This window comes from Carettochelys insculpta, chromosome 1 (assembly GCF_033958435.1).
Source record: "Carettochelys insculpta isolate YL-2023 chromosome 1, ASM3395843v1, whole genome shotgun sequence".
NCBI lineage: Eukaryota > Metazoa > Chordata > Testudines > Carettochelyidae > Carettochelys > Carettochelys insculpta.
In genome coordinates, this window is record NC_134137.1 from 162,889,101 (window position 1) to 162,913,449 (window position 24,349).

General features: G+C 45.0%; 1 protein-coding gene across 11 annotated transcripts in view; it reads right to left on the reverse strand.

Moving 5' to 3' along the window:
• Positions 1 to 24,349, reverse strand: part of DMD (dystrophin) — a 2,199,436-nt gene that overhangs the window by 1,168,389 nt on the left and 1,006,698 nt on the right. For all 11 annotated transcript variants that reach the window (XM_074994601.1, XM_074994607.1, XM_074994584.1 and 8 more), the window contains one exon: positions 6,213 to 6,383. In XM_074994601.1, coding sequence (XP_074850702.1) covers positions 6,213 to 6,383 — 171 coding nt within the window. The remainder of the gene's footprint in view (positions 1 to 6,212; positions 6,384 to 24,349) is intronic.

Genomic DNA, 24,349 nt, shown 5'->3' on the forward strand with positions numbered 1-24,349 from the left:
CACATAAAAACAGCTTGATCTTTTGATCTGCTCTGTCGACAAAAGCGCCCCCTAGTGTCTACACAGCTTTTTGTCAACAGTTTCTGTCAACAAAACACATTTTAGCTGTGTCTACACGTGCACGCTACTTCGAAGTAGCGGCACTAACTTTGAAATAGCGCCCATCGCGGCTACACGCGTCGGGCGCTATTTCGAAGTTAACTTCAACGTTAGGCGGCGAGACGTCGAAGTCGCTAACCTCATGAGGGGATCGGAATAGCGCCCTACTTCGACGTTCAACGTCGAAGTAGGGACCGTGTAGACGATCCGCGTCCCACAATGTCGAAATTGCCGGATCCTCCATGGCGGCCATCAGCTGGGGGGTTGAGAGACGCTCTCTCCAGCCCCTCAGCTCACTGGTGGCCGTGTGGAGCGGCCCCTTAAAGGTCCCCTCCCCCTCCCCCTCCCTTCCTCTGCAGGAAGCTGAGGGAACGTGCAGGCTGCAGCCTGCACACGTGGCCAGCCTGCACCACCCTCAGCCCCACACAGCTGCGATGGCTGGCCGGCAGCCCCCCCAGCGCCCCCAGGGGACCCCCCCCCAAGAGGAGCCAGGGCAGCCAGGCTGGCAAGCGGCAGCGGGGCCCCTCCTGGACGGAGGCCGAGCTGCGGGACCTGCTGGGGCTCTGGAGTGAGGAGGAGGTGCTCCAGGTAATGGGGAGCAAGAGGCGGAACGCGGATGTGTTCGCTCGGCTGGCCGACGGCCTGGCTGCCCGGGGCCACCCTGCCCGCACTCCTGACCACGTCAGGAGTAAGGTCAAGGAGCTGCGGCAGGGTTACTCCCGGGCCCGGGATGCGGCCAGCCGATCTGGGGCCGCCCCCGTCACTTGCCCCTTTTACAGAGAGCTCAGGGACATCCTGGGCTCCCGGCACACCTCCTCCCCTCCAGCCACCCTTGACACCTCGGCCGACGAGTCCCAGCAGGCCCTGCAGACGGACTCCGCCCCGGAGGCAAGCCCCGCACCCCGGGGGCCCCCCCCGGAGGCCACCCCCGGGACATCGCGGCAGGAGGAGGAGGAGGAGGGGGGCTCCTCCTCCGCAGAATCCGGGCTGCAGATCCTCCTCCTGCCATCCCGGAGCAGCAGCAGGGCCTCCGCCCCCCGGGGATCTCCGGACCGTGGGAGCGGACTGACTGGTAGGTCCCCCCCTCTGGTGGACACCCCTGGGCTTGAGAGGCGGGGGTAAGAGATATGTGTCCAGGGCCCCCCACATGCTCACATGGCCATGGCCCCAAAGACACCAGGGCCATGGCCCTCACAGCACTGCATCCATCAGACCCTGCCCCCCGCCACCCCGCATGACAGTGCCATGCCCCATCCCCGGGCCAGGGGGGAGCGGAACCTCGAGGGGCCCCCGGGCGGAGGGGGTGGGACACCCCGCAGCAGCAGCATGTGATGGAGGGGGGGGAGTGCCAAAGGGAGACTCAGGCTACATATGAGCCACCAGAGCCGAGGAGCTCCCAGGGGCAAAGGAGGATCCTGGGGCTACAGCTGGCAGGTGACACCTCTGCCCTGAACAAACAGGAGGGAGGAGCCGAGCTGGCTTGGACTTGGGGGGGCGAGGGCGGGGCCTACAGGTAGAGGCTAGGGGAAGGGAGAGCTGGAAGGCAGCCAGCCTGAGGAGGGGGAAAGCTGCATCCCCGAGAGGCACCCCTTGGGGTCTTCTCCCCAGGATGGGTTGGAAGGACTGTCTCTTCCGACAGCTGGTGCTGTCACTCCTGGGAGAAACTGGGCATCTGTGGCCTAACAAACCTCTCCTGCTGTCAGACCCTGCGGGGTGAAGTGAGAGTCGCTCCCACCAGGGGACGGGGTGCAGGGCAGGGGGACCCCTGAACCCCATCCATCACAGCAGCATCTCCCAGGGACGGGGATGGGGAACCTGCAGCACAGGGCTGGGGGGACAAAGGCCACGGCTCAGGGCCCACACTAACGCCTGTCTCCATTCTTCTTCCCCCACTCCTCTCCTGTGTCCTGCACCTGCACCATCAGAAGGACCGGAAGAGAGCGCCGGCGAGGCGTCAGTCATCCCGGAGAGCCCTCCGGGACCATCGCTCCAGGGCAGCCCCTCGGCCGAGGACCGACCGGCCCCATGGCGGGCTAGACGGCGGACCCTTCGCCACCAACCGCCGACGGCGACGGACCCCCAGCTGCTGGCCATCCACCATCAGCAGCTCGAGGTTGCGGAGCAGCACCTCCAGCTGCAGGAGCGGGCGCTGGCCTGTTGCCAGGAGGCATGGGGGGCCTACATGGAAACATTTAACCGCTTGGTGGACTACCTGGCCCCCCATGCCGCACCGGCCGCAACATCACCCGCCCTGCCTGCTCCTGCAGCCCCACCACCAGCTGCTCTGCCCGTCGCCGTCCCATCCGCCGTCGCCCCGCCACCCACCGGCGAGGGCCGGAGCGCCGAGGGACCCCTGGAGCCACCTGACACTCGCCGGCCACCGTACCTTCCAGTCCAGCCCACTCCCACCCAGCCACGGACCAGGCTGCGACCGCGGCAGGGCTCCCGGCCGCCAATGCCCGGAGCCGGGCTATAGGGGCGAGGGGCCCGGGACGTGGCCCCCCCCTTGTATATAGTTGGACCCTGTTGTTTTCGGCCCCCAGTTTGCCCCGTCCCCCCCATGTAAATAGTTCTCCCCTTTATCCTCCCTGGTTTTCTTTTTATTATTGCGGACAGTTGTTTCTTTGTATTGTTTTATTTTTGTACATATTGCTTTTGTTCAACGTTTGTACATAGTTTTTGGTTTGTGGTTCAAATATTTATTTACAGTTAAAAAAAAAAGGTTCGGAAAGAAAAAAAAAGTTTACGTTCAGCCACAAGTGCATGCTGTCATTTGTCCAGGACAAGTGGGAGGGGGGTGCGGTGGGATGCTCCATGGTGTAGGCGTTGGGGCAGGAGTGTGGGGGAGGAAGGGGCGGGCAGTAGGGGGCCTGGGCAGAGTTCACCCCACGGCCTGTTCATCAAAGTGGGCCCGCAGGGCCTCCCGGACCCGGGTCCCCTCAGGGTCCACCTGCCGACTGGGGGCAGCAGGTGGCTGGACGTGTGCCCTGCCAGTCTCCGCAGCCCAGCCCTGGAAAAAGGTCTCCCCCTTGCTCTCGACCAAATTGTGCAGGGCGCAGCAGGCACCCACAATCTGGGGGATGTTGTTGGGGCCTGCATCCAGGCGGGTCAGGAGACATCTCCAGCGTCCCTTCAGGCGGCCAAATGAGCGCTCCACCACCTGGCGCACGTGGTTCAGGCGCTCGTTGAAGCGCTCCTGGCTAGCGGAGAGATGGCCCGTGTAGGGGTGCATGAGCCACGGCCGGAGGGGGTAGGCCGCATCTGCGATGACGCAGAAGGGCATGGTGGTGTCCCCCAGAGGGATCTCCCGTTGGGGGATGTAGGTCCCCTCCTCCAGCCGGCGGCACAGGCCCAAGTTCCGGAAAACCCGGGTGGCGTGGGTGCTGCCAGGCCAGCCCACATAAATGTCCTGGAAACGTCCCCGGCTGTCCACCAAGGCCTGGAGGACGACAGAATGGTAGCCCTTTCGATTCAGGTATCGTCCTCCACTGTGATGCGGGGTGCAGATGGGGATGTGAGTCCCATCCAGAGCCCCGAAGCAGTTGGGGAAGCCCAGGGTGGCAAAGGCGGCGATGGTGGCATCCGGGTCCCCCAGCTTCACGAGCCTGTGCAGGAGCATGGCGTTGATGGCACACACAACCTGCAGAGAAAGCACATGGGACAGCACCAATGAGGGGTGAGCAGGGTGTGCGTGGCCCTGCCCTGCCCTGCCCTGCCCTGCCCTAGCCCCCCTGCCCTGCCCTCCCCCCGTGGGTTCTCTTACCTCCATGAAGACAGCCCCGACGGTGGCCTTGCCGACACCAAACTGCTGGTCCATGGATCGGTAGCTGTCTGGAGTGGCCAGCTTCCAGACAGCGATGCCGACCCGTTTCTCCACAGGGAGGGCACACTGCATGGTGGTGTCCTGGTGCCTGAGTGTGGGGGTGAGCCACTGGCACAGCTCCAGAAATGTCTGCCGGCTCATCCTGAAGTTCCTGAGCCAGCAGTCGTCGTCCCACTCCTCAAGCACCAGCCGCTTCCACCAGTCGGTGCTGGTGGGGTAGCTCCACAGCTGCCGGCGTGTGAGGCGGGGGGGGGCGGGGTGCTGCAGGGGTAGGGGTTGAGCCCTGCTGCCCTGGGGGCAGCTCCTCCTCTGGGGCAAGGAGGTGCTCAGCTGCCTCCCGCATGGCACGGAGCAGGGCAAGCCCTGCTCCTGCCGGGAGGGCTGGGTGGACCTCTAGCTGCTGCTGCTGCTGCTGCTGCTGGGGGTCCATGACTGCGGCGCCCGGGGTCTGTGTGCCTATGGCTCCTCAGACCGCGTGCTGTGCAGGCTGAGTGTGTCTGGGAGGGGCCCTTTAAGGGAGCGGCTAGCTGTTGCCCCGGAAGCGCTAGTCCGCCCGGTGACCCTGTCTGCAGCTGTGCCTGGATCCCTATTTCGATGTGTGCTACTTGGTCGTGTAGACGGTCCCTCGCTGCGCCTATTTCAATGTTGGGCTGCGCAACGTCGAAGTTGAACATCGACGTTGCCGGCCCTGGAGGACGTGTAGACGCTATTCATCGAAATAGCCTATTTCGATGTCACCACATCGAAATAGGCTACTTTGATGTAGGCTTCATGTGTAGACGTAGCCTTTGTGTGTAGATGCCCCACACGTTTTGTCTACAAAACTTATTAGTTTAACCATAGCCTACATGAATAGCCCTAGTGTCAGTGATAGAATTACTTTATGAGGAAAAGTAATTCATGGACAGCCACAAGTGAGAAAAGGAAACTAGAACAGAGACAAAATTATTTGAAGAGGAAAAGGTTTGAGAGCCACAAATAAAAAGGAGAAACAAGAGAATTTGGAGCAAAAGCCCAGCAGCAACAACAACATAAACACTGTGGAGACGTAGAGTGGTTGAAAATATATAAAATAATATTTGTGCTCATATGTTTCAGTCCTTTTACCTGGGATGGTGAGACAGCATTAGAAATTCAAGTAATTCAGTTTGGCCTTGATCAGTAAGATTGGAGAACTATCTTCAGACAAGATTTATCTTATTTGAAGGATTTGTTATGTTATGTTATTTATTTTCACCATCAAATGCATTTTAGTAGGCATACATGTTGTGTTATTTTTGATGTTTCTCTTCGCTTAGTGAAATCGCTATCTGCAATGTCTTTGACCATGTCAAAGTATAGTGAAAAATACTGTATTAAATGAAAGTGCATCATTAAAGTTGCAAGAATTTAACTTTAAAAAATAATGGCAGTGTCTTATGTTAGGAGACTGAAAATACAAATGAGTAAAACAATATTGATAGTTCCAATAAGTTTCACAGGTAATGGAATTTCAGGGGGATTCCATGCATGAGAAAATATGGGTTGAACCTTTCTAGCTCAGCACTGTCAGGGCCTCACTGGGGCCAAATAAGAGAGTCTGCCAAACCAGAGGAGGTCAAGATAGTTTAAGAGCATTATCAACACTTCCACTGTTTACTGGGCTTTTAGAAAATATTTTGGGGTAAATTACAGATGGATAACAAAACATAACACTGAGAGCCAAGACTGGTGGCTGTAAACAAATTTTACTGGATGGTGGGCAACTTGGCCAAACCCGTGATAAGTGGTTATCTGGCTAAGTAAAATCATGCTGGATTACAGATGTTGCTGGACAAGAAAGTTCTGCATTAGAGATATTCAAGCTGTATAAATATGTGACATATATATCCAAGTAGTATTTGAACTCTGGAGTAGATGTAAGTTTCAAGTTTCAAATCTGATTAATGTTTATTAAAAGTTCCTTTCACCCTACACAAGTTTTGTTAACTAGAAATTGATATTATTTATGTTAAATTATATTACTGATTAAACTGATCAATTTAAATCACCCTAAAGTCAAACTCCTGTAGTGTGAGAATAATGCACCTCACTAAAATATGACTGCTGTCCAGCATATTTAATATATTACTTAGATGTGCAATAACATGATACTTAAAGCCTTTCATAGCCACAATGCTATCATGATGATATAACGTTGTTCACAATTTTCAGCTAATCAAGTTTCCAGATTTCTGTCACTGTTCCGTGCATAGTAAAGAAAGCTAAATAAGCAAAACATATGTATATATGCACTGCTGTATATTATTACCTTGCTCCAGGCAACTTCAGCATCTAAATTAGTAGGCATTCCTTCCACCGAAGATCTCTTTGTCAACTCTGCATCTGTCACTGCCAGCCACTCTGTCAGAGCATTCATTTCCTTTCGTAGCTTCCGGGACAATTTCAAGCATTTCTCTAACTCTTGTTTTTTTTCTGTCACCTGCAGAGGAAAAATATGTGGATTTTAACTCTTTAGTCAAACTAGTTTGTGCTTTTTTTGCTGTCTTGTATCTCTTACTTTTGTATATATGTCTGCCTTTGTAGTTTTCATTTTTACAATACACTGTACATCTTTGCTATTCCTCTCAAAATTTATAGTTACTGTTAACGTCTTGCTTGTCATATCAATTTGTCTAAGATGCTTCCTTACTGATAAAAATCACATAATATAATTGTGAAATTTTATATGAATTAAGTTTGAACCGGTTCACATCCCAAATGGAGAATTACTAAAAGATACTCCATCTCCCATTTGAAGACATAAGTATCATGCTAAATGGCAGTAGCTGAATTAGAAGTCTTTCCTCATCCAGGAAACTGCATCGAGTTCCCTATAGTTAAGCACACCGATGGGAAGCTGAACAGCTTTCCTTGTGCAGCAGCACTGCATCTGCAGGAATTAATATTCTATGCTAATCATGGTTTGAGATGTTTACAATAAATCAGACACGGGGTCACCCACTGAAGAAGGAAGATAGAACAAAACATGAAAAGCTGTTCACTAAGCACTGTACCCATTGTATTCACTAAGCCTGCATCTACACTAGCAAGCTCTTTTGGAAAATCTGTCCCTTTTTTGAAAGAACACGCGGAGCATCTACACACAAAAGCTATGTCTACACTTGAATTCCTCTTTCGAAAGAGCAACGCATATGAGGGGAATTGAAAATGCAAATGATACACTTATTTGCATATCTCATGTTTCATTTGCATAATCCCTTTTTGGAAGAGATTCTTTCAAAAGGAAAAAAGCAGTGTTGACGGGGCTCTTTCAAAAATAAACTCCATTTTCGAAGGAACCGTTCTTCCTGAAACAAAATAGGAAGAAGGGTTCTTTCGAAGAGGGGGTTTATTTTTGAAAGAGCCCTGTCTACACTGTTTTTTTCTCTCAAAAGAATCTCACCTGAGAAGAGATTATGCAAATGAAGCAGGGGATATGTAAATCAGTGCCTCATTTGCATTTTCAATTTCCCTCATTTTCATTCCTCTTTCCAAAGGGGAATACAAGAGTAGACATAGCCAAAATGTGCACTTTTGATCCGAAATTGAAAGAACATGACTCTGAAGCCCTCTTCTGCTCTCAGATGAGGAAGAGCATCTCCTTTCAAAAAAGAAAGTTTGTGCAGACACCCTGTGGGCCCTTCTTTTGAAAGAGCAGTCCTTGTGGCACCAGATTTTTCGATTTCTAGCCCATTCTTTTAAAAGAGTGGGGGCTGTGGAGATGTTCTCTACCGAAATCAGATTGATTTTTCTATCCACTTTTTTGTGTGTGGATTAGATCTGTCAATAATGTTTTCTATTTTTTTGGGGAGATCTCTTCTGAAAGAACTTCTTTCAAAGGATCGCTGTAGTGTAGACATAGCCTCCTTCATTCATTCATTCGTGCCATGCTGATTAGCATAGGCAATCATGACCCTCCACCCCTGTCTATTATGAGTACTCTGGAGCATCTCCACAATTCTGTGGCAATGCAACCATGAAGTGATACTATCCAATATTTTCTCACATTGTCTACCCCGTCCTCGCTTTCCATTATACTTTCCTGTTGTCACTAAATTTTCGAGTGCAGACTTTCTAATTCTATGGCCTATAAATTTTGCCTGCCTTGTTCTTATCCTATTTAACAGTTTTCTTTTGCTGTTGGCTTCATTTAAGACAGACTCATTCGTCCTTTTGGTCATCCATGAGAGGCACAACATCCATCTTAAAAAACACATTTCTGTGGCTTCAACGTACTTCTCAACTTCTTTACTGATAGTCCATGATTCGCATCCATACATGAGGACTGGTTCTACATAACATTGCAGCACTCTTTTCCTAATCTCCAGTGATAAAGATCTATTTGTGAGAATGCTTCTCATTTTCTGAAATGCTGCTTTCGCTTGAGCGAGTCTGCATTTCACTTCAGTTAAACACCTACCATTGGATGTGATATAGGATCCTAAGTACTTGAATTTAGTCACTTGATGAAGAACTGTTCCATTTGCTAGTACCTCAGATGTTGGCAGTACCTTTGTCTTCGTAATAACCATTACTTCCGTCTTCGAGATTTTCAGCTTAAATTCCTTTAGCTCGCTTTCTTTTTTGACAACATTAACCAGTTCCTGAAGATTTTTTTCACTTTCTGCTATTAAAACAGTATCATCTGCATACCTCAGGTTGTTGATGTTATATCCTCCAATGCTTAATCCTGGCAGACATTCTATTCTATTTTGCACATTATTCTTTCACTGTACAAGTTAAAGAGATCAGGTGAGAGAACACAACCTTGTGTCAGTCCTTGCTTTATCTTCACAAATCTACTAAGATTTTTTTCTGACCCTGATAGTTGCTGTCTGTTCCCAGTAGATGTTTTTAATTATTCTCAAATCCTTCCCATCTATAGCCAGTTCTTCCAACAGTTTAATCTTTTCTTCATGTTTTACTCTGTCAAATGCTTTCTCATAGTTGATGAAGCACAAATATACGTCCTTTTGAGCTTCCAGTGCTCTTTCAAGTAATGACCTTAAAATGTAGATTGCGTTACCAGTACCTCTGTCTTGCACAAATTCACATTGTTCATCAGAGATTTCAGACTGCATTTGATTTCAAATCCAGGTCATAATAATCTCCAAAAGAATTTTGGTCATCTGACTCATGGGACTGATTGTCTTATGGTGTTCACATTCAGTTGCACATGGTTTCTTCAGCAAAGCAATAAAAACAGATCTTGATAAGTCTTCTGGGATGTGCCCTGTACTGTAAATACCATTTAAGAGTTTCATAATTGTGTCAATGCCAAAATCTTCTAAGGCTTCAAACATCTCACTCATGAGTTTGTCCGGACCAGGCGCTTTTCCTCTTTTCATGCGTTTCAAAGTTTTCTTACTTCTTCCTTGAGTATAGGTGGGCCATCTGCATTCTTAGAGGGACTCAACTCTCCACTCTCTCATCATCATAGAGTTCTGAAATGTATTCTGACCACCTTTCCAAAATTTTACTCTTTTCCATTATTATACTACCATCCTTCAACTTCAGACAGCCAGATGATGAACATGTTTTCCTTCCTGTTACCTCCTGGATTTGCGTATGCATCTCTTTTGTATTACTTCCATGTTGCTGTTCAATTATGTTACACTGTTCATTTAACCAGTTCTCCTTACATACAGAATGGGGAGAGACCGTATAGGAATGACTACATCAGAAAGGGACCTAGGGGTTATAGTGGACCACAAGCTAAATATTTGTCAACAGTGTGATGCTGTTGCAAAAAAAGCAAACATGATTCTGGGATGCATTAACACGTGTGTTGGGAACAAGACATGAGAAGTCATTCTTCCATTCTATTCTGCACTGCTTAGGCCTCAGCTGGAGTATTGTGTCCAGTTCTGGGAACCGCAGTTCAAGAAAGATGCGGAGAAATTAGAGAGGGTCCAGAAAAGAGCAACAAGAATGATTAAAGGTCTAGAGAATGTGACCTTTGAAGAAAGGCTGAAAGAATTGGGCTTGTTTAGTTTGGAAAAGAGAAGATTGAGGGGCGACATGATAGCGTTTTTCAGGTATCTAAAAGGATGTTGTAAGGAGGAGGGAGAAAACTTGTTCTTCTTGGCCTCTGAGGATTCCCACCCCCCTTTCATGTTTCTCTCAACCTGACTAGACTACTTTGTACTCATCCGATGTAAAAGTTCCAGATCCCTTCCATCTCATTTCACAGAGTCCCATTACATTTACCTTTAGTCTTTTCATTTCTTGCTTGATGTTCTCCAATTTCCCACTTGCCAGCATAGTTCTCACATTCTAAATATCAATATTTATGATGTTATTGTTGTATTTTTATTTTGTTTTTGCTTTGCTAACAGATGCTTGATGACGCTTTGGTGTCACCTGAAGCACGTGACATACCCTACCGGACAAGGATGTTTTGCAACAGCCCTTTAGGTCATTCTTGTTAAATAGAAAGTGGTTTTGGTTCATGATGTGCTTGGGAATGATACGATGGTGGTTTCCCCTTGCCTTCCATCGGCTATTTTTGGTTGTCTTCATCAGCCTTTGGTACTCTTGTACCTTCCTGCAAGGCAGCAGGTTGAGTTGAGCTTTGTCTGGCCCCTACTGTCAGACCTGTCCAACATGGGTGTCCCTGCCAGGAGTTAAACTCCCACTGGCATAGCTCATTGGGTCAATGGAACTCACAAGCCCTCTCACCATGCCAAGGTAGCAACTCATGAGAGAGAGAGAGAGAGAGAGAGACATAGCCTACACAGCACTACATTCTCATGTAATTAAAAAAAAGTATCATAATGCTTAATGCCTACACACATAGGGCCAACTTCAGATTGCATACGCAACTTTAATTCTGGTATTTCCTCACTTTTGAGTGTTTGACTTTGCAACCTCATTAATGGTTTTAAGACCATGTAAATTCCTGAAGGGGAGAGGAAGGTGTGCATGTGTGTTCACACCATTGATAGTTGTGAACAATTTTGTGATCTTCACAATCATTACTATTTAAGTGTACTGTAATATGACAGGGTTTCTGCGCATGGATAAGGAAATCAATCGAGGGTGTCTTTGCTTAAATCTGGGCCATTTATAGCCCTAGGCTGGGATTTCCTTCTCACTGAGGCAAATCCCATCAGCCACAAAAGTAACTCTGCCACTGGACAGCCAGAAGCCACACAAGCAAACCCACAGACTTACCATCTGCTATATCAGCCCAGACCAACAATCCCCAAATAAGTTGAGTGGGTTTTAAAACCTATTTCACCAACAGCACACAGATTCTTCTGGTCCCAAAGGGTCCAACCACTGTCCCCAGTCAATATACATTTGGATCTTACCCAAAACAATGCATAAATGTCCAAATCCTTCAGATCTAAACATCTAAAGGTTTATTTACAAAGCAAGAAAAAACAGAGTTAGAGAGAAAAATTGTTAAAGCAATACTTTACATACATCAGTTACAAGTATTGATGCAGGACAGCGATGTTCTATGATGATTCTTGAAAGTCTCTGAAAGTCTACCCCATAAGGGGTAAGATTCCAGATTATATAGGTTAAATTACTGGAAAACTGTAGATCCAGGCAGCTGGGGTCAGTGTGCTGGAACATGGATCCTTTGAACAGGAACAGGAACACAAGACAACAGACTTTCTCTCCAATATGGATACTGCTAGGCCCCTTTTAAAATTCTCCCCTTTGGAGGGAAAAAAACCCCTTTCTTCCTCCCATCAGACACTTGAGGGTCAATGTCCTCTGACCCAGGTGAGCTGTTGTGGTGAAATGCCATTGGTCGCTGGTTCTGTTAGCACTCCCCAGGCATCTCCATGGCAGGCGGAATGGGTGTCTGGGCATCTGATTTCAATTCCTTTGCTCAGCCCAGGTCACCTGACCAGCAGGCTGCATTCAATAGACAAGTCCCAAATTTCTGAGACGTGGATTTGACGTCTGAGCCTTTGTTTAGCCCATTATCCTGGCTGGGGGTGAGTTCACACCTCCTATTGTGAACGTTAACACTAAAACATTGCTAATACAATCACAGAGCTAGAACCCATAACTTAAATAACAAACATGATGCAGACATATAAGTAGCATACACAGACTCAGGGAATCCTCAGCTTTCATTATACACCTCACCTGCCCCCCGATCGTCCCCAGCTTGATATTTAGTTCCAATACATATGCTGGATGCATAAAATGGCTTCCATATGCCATATAAAAATCCATTCATGGGACATCACCACTGACTGGTGTGAATAATTTTGTAATCTTCACTATTTTTACTATTTAAGATGCTCCTACATTAGGAATTGGGCAAATGCAGTCCCATGTCCACCCTTAAATTGAGATGTTGGAACCTTAATTTAGCCCTTTTCTGCAAATACATTATGACAAAAACGTCAATTGCATGATCGATGATTGCCTGTTCCTTAAGACACCTGCATCATTCAGTGCATGGGATGGACAGAGAATGAGGCGGTGAGTTGTAAGAAGCAAAAGAAAATTGTCTCTCATTTAAAGCACAGAATTGAGATCCAGAAGAGATGGGCTCTATTTCAGACCCCACCACAGACTTCCTATGCAATTTAGATGACTACAAAGTTATAGGGGGAATCTTAATGCTGGTATACCCTAACTACTGACTACTCGACCTTGCAACCATAAGATTTCTTTGCTCCTTTTTTGTCATTACTCATACCTAAGTATACATTAGCACGTGTCCCCTTAGCCACTCCTCCAAAATAGGAAAAAAATCTGCTTCCTTTTTTAAAAAAAATCTAATTTTGAGGCTTTTCAGGCATCTAAAGATGTTATTTAATATTATAGAGAACTTAGAGAACCATAAATATACGCTTTATATATTTTTGAACAGAATAGTTTACAAGTAAACATGCATAAACAATTCACTTAATTTTTTTCTTTTTCTTCTATATATTCTTTATGTAATAGAAGTAAATTTCCTTGATTCAGAGCTCAGTGTATGCCCTGATGTTAATGTTACATTGATTTTCCCCTACTTTATTAATATCAATTTTAAAATCTATTTTAAAAGAAAAATGGGAAACACTGCCATCTTAAGGCCTCTTGTTTCCTACAATAACACCAAATAGAATGTGTAATTTGGTAATAGGTAGAAGTTTCCAAATTTTTTTAACTATATTTGTCCTGACCATCTGAAGTCTATACAGTTTATGGCCCCAATTTTGATAGTACTTAATTATACAGTTTACTTTAAAAACGTGCTTAAACAATGCTCTGTGAACAGGAATCATCCCTGAATTGGGGCATATGTACATAAGCATAAGAGAACACATTTGGGCCCAATTCATAAAAGGTGTGTCCACACTAGCCCCTTACTTTTGGAAGGGGGCATGGTAATGAGCGAGGTTAGAAGATGCTGATGAGGTGCTACCATCAATATGCAGCCCCTTATTAGCTTAACAGAGGCCGCAGCTATTTGAAAGTGTCACTTTTGGACTGCATGCCGCTCGTGGAGATGGGGGCCTTTCGAAAGGAAAAAGGGGCTTTCAAATACTGGGGGATCCTTCTCCATGCAGTGTGCAATTCGAAAGAGGCACTTTCGAATTGCCATGGATGCCATTATGCTAATGAGGTGCTGTATGTTCATGGAAGTGCCTCATTAGCATCTTCCGACCTCACTCATTACCATGCCCCTTTCAAAACGAAGGGGCTAGCGTAGACACAGCTAAAGTCTTAATTTAGGCAAACTTCTCAATTGGAGTTTGTTCGAGTAAGGATGGTACGCTGAGCCCAAATAGTTATTTTACATGCAACTATTTCTCTCTTTAAAACAAAATATTTGGCAAAATATTTTGCTTTCTTCAGACTGTTCATCTGTGGGAACTGAAATGGTTCCATGAACATGGAAATTCATATGTCATAGCCTTGATAGATTTCTTTCACTAAAATTGTTAACTATCCTCCCAGGTAAAAATAAAGATAAAGTATACAGTCTGTATGAATGAAAATAAACAGAACAATTTAGGTCACTTATTGCTCTCTAATTATGCTTTTTATCCTTTAACCAGTGAAAAGAAAAAGATGCAGTCTTTCGTGCTTTTTTTTTAAGTGTTACACGTGGTCTTGTAATAAATGGCATGGTCCTATTTAATTTAAAGAAGTTACCAGAAATAAACCCAATGTACACGTAATACAAAACACAGCTTAACTCCAAAGCCACACTTTATAAAATTGGTCAAACATGCATTGTAATATTGGCTGATTAAAATGTCCAAAGTGAAATATTTAATTTCAAATGACATTGTCTTCCAGTCTTTCTTAAGCAGGCTTTCAGCTATGCCACTACTTAGAAGATTGATATTCATTATGATCTCTTGTTTATTTTACTTCTCTAGCAATTTCCAAATTAAATATAAAAAATTGCCTTGATAGAGGTCCCCAAATATTAGTTCTTGCAAAAATAATGAAGTTCTTAAAGGGTGTTGTATTAAAAACTGGGGCTTGATCACGACTATGTGCTTAAATCACAGGCTGACTCTTACAGCTAATCAGGACTCTCTTTACAAGATATTAACTAGCAGTTAATTTAGCTTAATAGTAACCTGACAACAATGCATTTTCTGCTACTCTGTTTATTAAAATTGTATTTATATCTGCAATAAGCAGGCATTTTAATCACAGCCTTCATTTTACAGGGTTCATTCAGCCACTTAAAGCACCAAATTGACTCCAGACCTACATTTTAAAGAAGTACTGTGGGCTGTGTGTTCTCAGTACAGGTGGGCAGGAGGAAAGAACAGTTTCATGAAATATAGCAGTTAAGTCCAAAATTTGCATAAAGTCTCTTCTAGAGAAACACTGCAATTCCTCTCTCCGTGGAGCTCCAGAGGGATTTTGAATGGGTTGTGTTCCAACAATGGTATAGGCAGAGTTGGGGGCAGGCAGCAGAGACAGGTTCCATGCCAGTATCAAGCCTGGACTGAGGAGGTGGATTCGTCAGATGAGCGTCGATGTGGTCATCATGAAACAACAATATAAATGAAATCTGATGGCAGTACAAGTAACTGATAAAAGATGCCAGCTCGGATGTCACCCAGATAAACAACAGGTCCACAGTACCAATCAGGTCCACAGTACCAATCAAGTGATTGTGATTGGGTCCATAAGTTGGCTACCAAAAGAAAACCAGTGAGTTCAAGAATGGTGGTAATGAGATCCAAAGTAAAACAGTTCAAAATCTCGGTCATTGAAGTGTATACACCCATCTTGGACAGTACGGAGGAAGAGATGGAGCTAGCCTAAAAATACCTGATGAAGATGCTGGAGGAGATACCAAAGAGAGATGTGATGTTCATCAGAGGAGATTGGAATGCAAAAGTCGGAAGGGATAACAAAGGTTGGGAGAGAATCATGAGCAGGTTTGGATAAGGAGAAAGAAACAAATAAGGCAAGAAACTACTAGAGTTTGCTATGGAGCATGAGATGGTGATCTGCATCACAAGATTTCAACAAAAGACTGTAGGACATGGGTATGGTGATCGAATGATGGGAAGTCCAAGGACATGATAGACATAATCTTGATAAGAAGAAGATGAGTAGCATCAGTACAGCAATGCCAAACTTTCCAAGAAGCAAATATAGACTCGGACCATAGTCTAGTGATTGCAAACACCAAGATGAAACTCAAGCGAAAGTATAAGACACATTTTAAGAAAAGAAAAGATATGGCAAGGCTAGGTGAGGAAGAAATAGGGAATGTGTACAGCGCAGCACTTGAAGAAAAGATTAGGAATGTGGATACAGAGAAAGACCTAGATAAAAGAGTCAAAGGGACACTCACGGTGATAGAAGAGGAATTGAGCAGAATGTTCCTGAAGAAGAGATGATCAATAAGAAGTGGATTATGCAGGAGACCCTGAAGTTAGTCCAGGAGAAGAGAGCACTGAAGATCAGGAGGGATTTATCTGAGAGGATGGAACAGCAATATAGAGTGAAATGCAACGAAGTAAGGAAAGCAGCCAGAAAGGATAAGGTAAAATGGTTAGAGGAGCAGTGTGAAGATATAGAGTGGTATTATGGCGAGTATGAGTCTAGGAAAGTATATAAGATGATTAGAAATATTAATAGAAAGTGGCAGCCAAAGCAGATTGAGGTCAAAGACAAGAATGACGAGTTGCTCAGGAACAAGAAGGTTGTGGAGAGATGGACATGATATTGCACAGATCTCTACAAAGCACAATTGAGCCCGAGGGTCTCAGAGGGACTGATTGAAGAATTTAGCAGGTGCTAAATGAGGAAGGGAAGTGGTACAGACTGATTATGAACATTGGTAAAACAAAAGCAATGGTATTTGGAGATAAGGAAATAGAAAGGAAGATTAGTGTAGACAGGTTCGAACTAGAGAATGCAGAGAAGTTTACGTATCTGGGGAGCAATATTACATGATCCTGACTGTGAGAAGAAAATAGCAACTAGAGTAGTGAAAACAAGAGCAAGTTTGAAGGTGGTGGATAAGATCTGGAAAAGCAAAGTGATTAACTTAGGAATGAAGCTCAGCATCTTGAAATGTATTGTGGAAGTATAAGAGTTACATTGTAAAAATCACACTATGATACAATGTTGCTTCTCAGCTCAAGAAGGGGAAGTTATGTTGATGCTGTGGTTAGGAATGTAGGGTGGGTTTGGATGGAGCCAGGTGTGCCTGGGAAAGCAGGAACCAGAGCACTAGGTGCTAGACGGTAATTAATTAAGGTAACCAGAGAGTCATAAACAGGAGACTGCGGAAGGCGATATGGAAATGAAAATACATGACTAGTCTCAGGGGCTATGTGGGGTGTGTGTGTGTCTGGTTTTATTTTGTTTATTAACTTGTCTTCTTTTGTCTGTATAAATTGAGAGACCTGAGCCCTACGTGGGGGGGCTCACCTTTTTCTGAATGTATTAGCAGAACAGCTTTGCTAATAAACAGAGTGGTCTGACAAATTGTGAGTCTCGAGTCTAACTTTGACAGTATGTATTCAGCGGCATGTTGTATGGATGTGAGACAAGAGTGATAATGAAAGATTCAAAGAGAAGGATATGGGCATTCAACAGGAGTTGTTATAGAAAGATCCTGAGAATAGGATGGATGCAGAAGGTCACCAACAAGGATTTACATAGGAAGATACAGCCGAAAGAGGACCTATTGCAGAAGGTCATACAATGGGAGTTACAGCTATTTGAGCATATCTGCAGAATGAACGATGAATGAAAAATCAAGACCCCGGTATTTGGCATAATGGATGGTTCGAATAGGAGAGGCAGATTCCACAGAGAATGGGTAGATGAAATAGTAGATTGGTGTGGCGTTAGTTCACAGAAATTAAGCCACTCCCCACTGGACAGGGAAAGATTGAAGGAAATAGTGAGGGAGGCACTGGACACGAATGGGCACTGACCCCATGGTTTTTGATGATGATGATGATGAGCAGAGGCAGGAGACATACTGTTTTGAGCCCCTGAGGCAGGGAGTCAGAAATTTTTTTCATAAACAAAGTGATTATGATGTGATTAAGATAAGATAAGGCTGTTAGAATGTTTCCTAAAGTTAAATTACCTGTTCCAAACTTGGTGAACTGCAAAAGGTAAGTGATCTAAATGATAGAAAGTAATCACATATTGTTTTACAGTTGTTTTAATTATTGCATTCAAGAGGTAACCAAGTTACTAATATTGTTTCAGAATATAATCAATTTTTTTTCAGAGAAAATGCAGTAGATATAATTTGCCCGGATGCCTTTGAGGCACTTCATGCAGTTCCACAGGATAAATCATTAACTGGAGAATATGGAGATGAATATAAGAACCAAAAGGTGGATAAGGAACTGGTTAAAGGTGAGACTGCAACATGTCATGTTGAAAAGTTAATTCTCAGGCTAGAGAGAGGTTACTAGTTGAGTTCATGAGGGATGAGTCTTGGAATCAATCTTATTTAACCTGTTTTATACTGACCATAGCACGTAAAGTGGGAAGGTGCTTACAAAATTTGCAGATAACACAAAGTTGGGAGGTACTGCCAATACCAAGGAGGACCAGAATTCGATATGAGAAGATCAGGATGAACTTGTAAACTGAAGTAGAGGAATTAGTGATATCTGATTGTTGAATGTGTAAGGTCATTCATTTAAGGGTTAACAAGAAGAATTTTTGCTGTAAACCGGGAAGTTGTTAGTTGGAAGTGACAGTGCCAGATAAAGAGCTGGGGCTATTGATTGATCACAGCATGACCATGAGCTGTCAGTGTAATGCACGTAGAAGAAAAAAAAAGCAAATGTAGCCCTTGGATGCATCAGGCAAAGTGCTTCCAGTAGAGTCAGGGAGCCATTAGTTCAATTATGCAAAGCAGTGGTGACATCTCTGTAGTAAGTACAGGCCCAGTATGAGGCCTTAGGCCTGAACCAAAGTAATGGTCAAGACTTTGCTAACAGAAAGCAAAGTGCAGCTGTGAGGTAAAGGAATGCATTACTCACAGAAGTTGGCAAGAAGAGGGTTGCTGGTGCATAAACATATATACCTAGCATATTGAAGTAGGCACATGCTACCAGAACTCCCTACCCCGGAACATTGCACAGATAAGAAAGAATAGGCCAATCCATCCCAATGACAGAGGCAAAAGGGTAGTATGGCAGGTACATGGTACAAGAACTCCCTACCCTGGAACATCCCACAAATAAGAAAGAATAGGCCAATACATCCCAATGACGGGCAAAAGGATAATATGATGAATAGAGATGTTTTGTTCAAACCAACATGTACAAAGGGGGAGGCGGCACCTAACTACGTAGAAGGGTTGTACCTCAATATGTCAGGAGTGATGTGTAAGTTGTTTGTACCTGTGTATAAGAATGTAATCTTGGGATGTGGTCTGGGTCTGGCCGAGGGAGCAGTGGAAAGTCCCGCCACTGACTGAGCCGAGTCCATTGACCGTGGGTGCATATTTGTAGTATGCCCTGACTAAGACTAAGAAATCTACAGGGAACTACTATTGTATCCAATACGTCAATAAACCTGGCCGATGTGCCTTCGCACCTTACTAGACTCTCTGGTCATTGGGGGTTCTCTTCGAGTCTGCTGTGTCAGCTATCTGTAGAGCTGGGGCAGCACACAGAGGGAATACACGCACGCAGCCGAGTGATACATTGGAGAGAGCAGAGCACCACGCTGGTGGCAACTCTGATGACAATCTCATTTGGAGTACAGTGAGCAATTCCGATCTCCCATATTTGAAGAAGGTGAATTCAAATTGGAGCAGGTGCAGAGAAGGTTGAGAAGGGTGATCTGAGTTGAAAACCTACCTTAAGAAAAGAGACTGAAAGGGCTTGGGACCTCAGGAAGTCACTGAGTCTAGCTCCTTGCCTAGAGTAGGATCACCCCTAAATAAATTATCCCAGCCAGAACTTTGTCAAGCCTGGACATAAAAACCTCTAGGAATGGCAATGCCACCACCTCTCTAGGTAACGCATGCCAGAGTTTCACCACTCTCCTGGTGAAATAGTTTTCCCTAATAACCAACCTACACCTCTCCCTCTGTAACTTGAGGCCACTGCTCCCTGTTCTGCCATCTGTCACTACTGAGAACAGCCTCTCTCTCTCTCCTCCTCTGAGCCCCAACTTCAGAAAGTTAAAGGCTGCAATGAAATCCACCCTCACTCTTCCCTTCTGCAAACTAAAGCCCAAATCCCCCAGCCTCACCTCATGGGTCATGTGCTCCAGCCCCCTAATCATTTTCATTGCTCTCCACTGGACCCTCTCCAATGCATCCAAATCCTTTCTACACTGGGGCGGAGGTGGGGACAAGAACTGGATGCAATACCCCAGATGTGGCCTCACCAGTGCCGAATAGAAAGGAATAATAACTTCGCTAGATCTCTTGGAACTGCTCCTCCTAATGCACCCCATTGTGCCATTAGCCTTCTTGGCTACAAGGGCACACTGTTGACTCATATCCAGCCTTTCATCCATTGTAAGCCCCAGGTCCTTTTCTGCTGCATTGCTACTTAACCAGTTGGTCCCAAGCCCGTAACAATGCTTGGGATTTTTCCATCCTGACAGAAGGACTCCAAACTTGTCCTTGTTGAACCTCATTAGATTTCTTTTGGCTCAATCTTCCAATTTATCTAGGCCACTCTGAACCCTCCCTACCCTCCAGCATATCTACTTGTCTCTCTAGCTTAGTGTCACCTGCAAATTTCCTGAGGGTGCAATCCATTCCCTCATCCAGGTCATTAATAAAGATATTGAACAATACCAGCCCTAGAACCCATCCTTGGAGCACTCCACTTGAAGCTGACCACCATCCAGACATTGATCCATTGATCAGTATCTGTTAGGCCCCACCATTTAGTCAGCTTTCCATAAACTGTGCAGTCCATTTATCCAATCCATACTCCTTTAACTTATGGACAAGAATATTGTGAGAGACTGTATCAAAAGCTTTGCTCAAGTCAAGGTATATCACCTCCATTGACTTCTCCACGTCTATAGAGCCAGTTACCTCATTATAGAAACTAATCAGATTGATCTGGCATGACATGCCCTTGGTGAATCCATGTTGACTACTCCTGATTGCTTTCCCCTCTTCTGAGTGCTGTAAAGTTTCTTGAGAATCCCCTCTGTGATTTTTCCAGGGACTGAGGTAAGGCTGACTGGTCTATAGTTCTCTAGATTATCCTTCTATTTTTGAAAGAGGGGCACTATATTTGCCTTTTGCACAATGAACCAGGACTCTCTCCCAATTGCCGTGAGTTTTCAAAGATAATGGTCAAAAGCTCTGTAATGTCATTTGTCAATTCGATCAGTACCCTGGATGCATTAAATCTCTACCCATGGATCTGTGTATGTCTAACTTTTCTAAATAGCTCTTAACTTCTTCTTTCCCCACAAAGGGCTGCCCACCTCCTTCCCATAGTGCATTGCCCCATGCAGTAGTCTGGGAGCTGACTTGTCTATGAAGACAGAGTTAAGTTGAGCATCAGTGTACCCTAAAATAAATAGATATATAGCGGACGTCAGTTTTGGCTTGAAATTAGGTGAGCTTTTTCATCATCAGAGGAATGATGTTCTGTACAGACCTCTCAAGGGGAGCAGTGGGGGTAAAAATCCTAACTGATTTCAGGACTGAGCTTGCTTGGTAAGCAGATGCAGGGAATGATATGGTGGGACTTTCTACAGTGGCATGTTGCCCATCGGCAACTGTCTTTAGCAAAAATCCCCAATGGCTGGAGATGGGGCACTAGAAGAGGAGTGCTCTGAGTTACTACAGATATTTGCCTACTGGCTCTTGCCCATTTGCTTAGGGTTTAACTCATCACCATATTAATAGTCAAGAAGAAATTTTCTCGTAGGTGTGATTGGCAGAGACTCTAGAGGTTTTTCATCTTGTGCAGCATGGGGTACAAGTAACTTGCAGGTTTAAATTAGTGTAAAATGTGAATTCTCTGTAACCTGAAATCTTTAAACCATGATTTGAGGATGTCAGTGACTCAGAGTTTGGGGTCTATTACAGGAGTAGTGGGTGAGGTCCCTTCTGGCTTTAGTAAGAGTAACTGACTAAGAATATACATTAGAATTCTGAACCTAACCAGGGTCACATAAATGACTTGTCACAAGAGGTCAGAACATGTTAGTATTAAAGCTGAGTAGGTCTAATATATATTTAATTTTCTTTCTTGATTTCAGAATTAGATACATTGCTTATGTCAAATATTTCTAAATTATCTCCAAAACCACTAGAATTTTTAGTTGCCCAAGTAGTCCTTGGAATTATGATCAAAGTTATACCCCCTGCCCCTCACAACCTGCCTGAAATGGAGCCTATCTGGACAGGCACAGAATTTGTACAACATCCCCCTGACCCCATACACACACACACAAACACACACACAAGACCTTGTTGGCCTGACAGGAGCCACCCGCACCAATACAGAAATCAAACTATACCTATGAACAACAGATTACATTTTCAAAGATAGGAAATCATATTGTCAAGCCATAATCAACTGCCTTTCTATAGTAGTTTAAAAAGGCAGAGCCCTCCTCTTCTATGAGAGCATTCTAGCAATAAGTAGATGTGTAGGTGTCGGCAGTTTTCAGTATGTTTCAGTGCGCTTAACTAGTGGTACAAATGTTGTGTGAACAGGTACACCAACAGAAAGTTAAGAGGCAAGAAAATATTGGCACAATAAGGGAAAAGGCTACAGAGATGGAAAAAGCTTACTTTATTAAAGAACTTGCATTCAGTAAAATACCATCAGGATTTTCAAATTAAAATGAACAGGCAAAATTTCAATGGCCAAGTTTTTTGCAGCAAACCATGCAAAAGGAGAAGAGACATAGTCAGAAAATATTAATCTAGTCTTCTTATTATATGCTGACAGGAATCAAATGACCCAGTTAAGCATGATAAAGAGTGCCAGCCATTCTGTAGTACCACAGCTTCCCAAAAAAGGTTAGCTTTATGCATTTTCAGTCCTAGCCTATCAATGCATTTGATTTACTCTTGTCCAGGACCAAGGAAATTTGGAAGCAACTTATGCAAGTGAAGAGGATCAAAGGATGGAATCCTAAATAGGTCTATGAAAAGCAAAACAGGTGTAAGTGATTCCACATGCTCATGAATACAACATTCACTGTGGATCACATATAAAAAAATAAGTACTTACTACAGTCCACCTAGGAAAGAAAAAAGGCATGCAAGATTTCCAAATGGAGACAGTGCAAAGCAGCTACATGTGGCTCATTTAGGGGAAGAATTACCAGACCCAAAACTGTGTGTAGTCATGAGCAAGAAACCAACTCCAGTGATATTAAAATTTCTCCACAGGGATGCTGCAGTAGCAACAGACACCTTGGTCAACAGGCCTTTTTATGATGGCCTGCATAATGTAACATTCTGGCTGGAAGGGCACTTCAAAGTTGCGCAGCTACTTCAAAATGCCTGCGGCTACCTGGCAGGCTGGTGCCTCTAAGTTTGCCACTTCGAAGTTGCCACAGTGAGTAATAGCCTAATGAAGTGCTGCATATTCATCACAGCACTTCATTAGTATTCTCCACTCAGGCTGATTACCATGTCCCCTTCAAAGAAGGGGGGTAGTGTGGACACAGTCTCTGAGACCTATGCAAATCAGAACTGGGAGATTTCTCTTTCCTCTGATGTAATTCAGAGAATGGAAGAACTGAAGAACCACTTGTCGTGTGTAAATCATCTGTACAGACATTATCACCCCCGTGAGTCAGGGACACCATGATTTTGGCGGGAAGGGGCTGTGTGAGAAAAATCCCCTCAGACACATGAAGCTTTAAACTGTCATTGCTTGCCCGTTGGCAGCACTCTAACAGTTCTTTTTGACCAGTAGCTCCCCCAGGAATTTGAATTGTTCCACGTGCTCATCCATATTCATGAATCAAAGCTGTCCAGATTTGCATAGGGGCAATCTGATTGGGTGAGCCTGGATGGTTTCCGGAACCTTCCACCAGGGGTTGGACCTGGTTGAGGACTTTACCTGCATGGTAATGGACTCATGAATAATTCATGAGAACTGTCTATATAATCAGGGCTCGTAGCCCATTCTACTTGGCCCTTGATGGGAAGGCGCGGTTCTTCGGAACATCCGCCAAGTCCCCAGGCTAGCCCTTTGGGCGAAGATTGAACACTGAAGCGCAAGACTGTCACCTTTCAATGAGGCGCAAGACTGTCACCACCTAGCGTCCCTGAGGCGGCGTCTTTGCCAGTAAGGCAGCATCTCTGTGGAGAAGCCTGCCGGGGGTCGAACTGGCCTGCATTTGTGCAGGTACTGAGTCCCCAGCATAGTGGACCCCAGGGCCTGCTAGGAGTGGCCTAATACCGGACCTGACCTTTTCACCAGACTAAGTATCCTAAGCCATCAGTAGCCCTGCGCTTTGCGCAGGGCCTACAGACACAACTTCATTGTTTCAGACAGTAGCTGAGGGACCCCTAGTCGGGGAGCAGGGTCGATCCCCCTGCTGTGTGCCTGCCTGGCAGGGCAGGTGCAGTGCCCTGAGGTCCGACCTCAGGCCGGGCCTTGCTAGCCTCTGGCTGAGCTTTAATTCAAACAGACATTTTTTGAGACTATTTATAATTATAGTTTAAAGCTGTTATTACCTTAATTGATTTGTTCTTCATATGTAGGGTTCTTTAATAGAGGTTAATAGTTAAATTGTTAGTAATAAGTAGGATTGTTTATAATAAGTGAGATAATATTATTGTATTGTTTTAGTAATTATAGATAGTAATTGTTAGTTATTGATACTTAGAGGGAAATTTTAGTAAGTTGTTAGCAAAATACACACCAAGGTGAAGGCGTGGCCTCCCTTTCCCTGTTTTTCTCTATTTGGCGCGATAGAGAGGTTAACACCCTTATCGGCCTTGTATAAAACTATCTGGATCGGAGT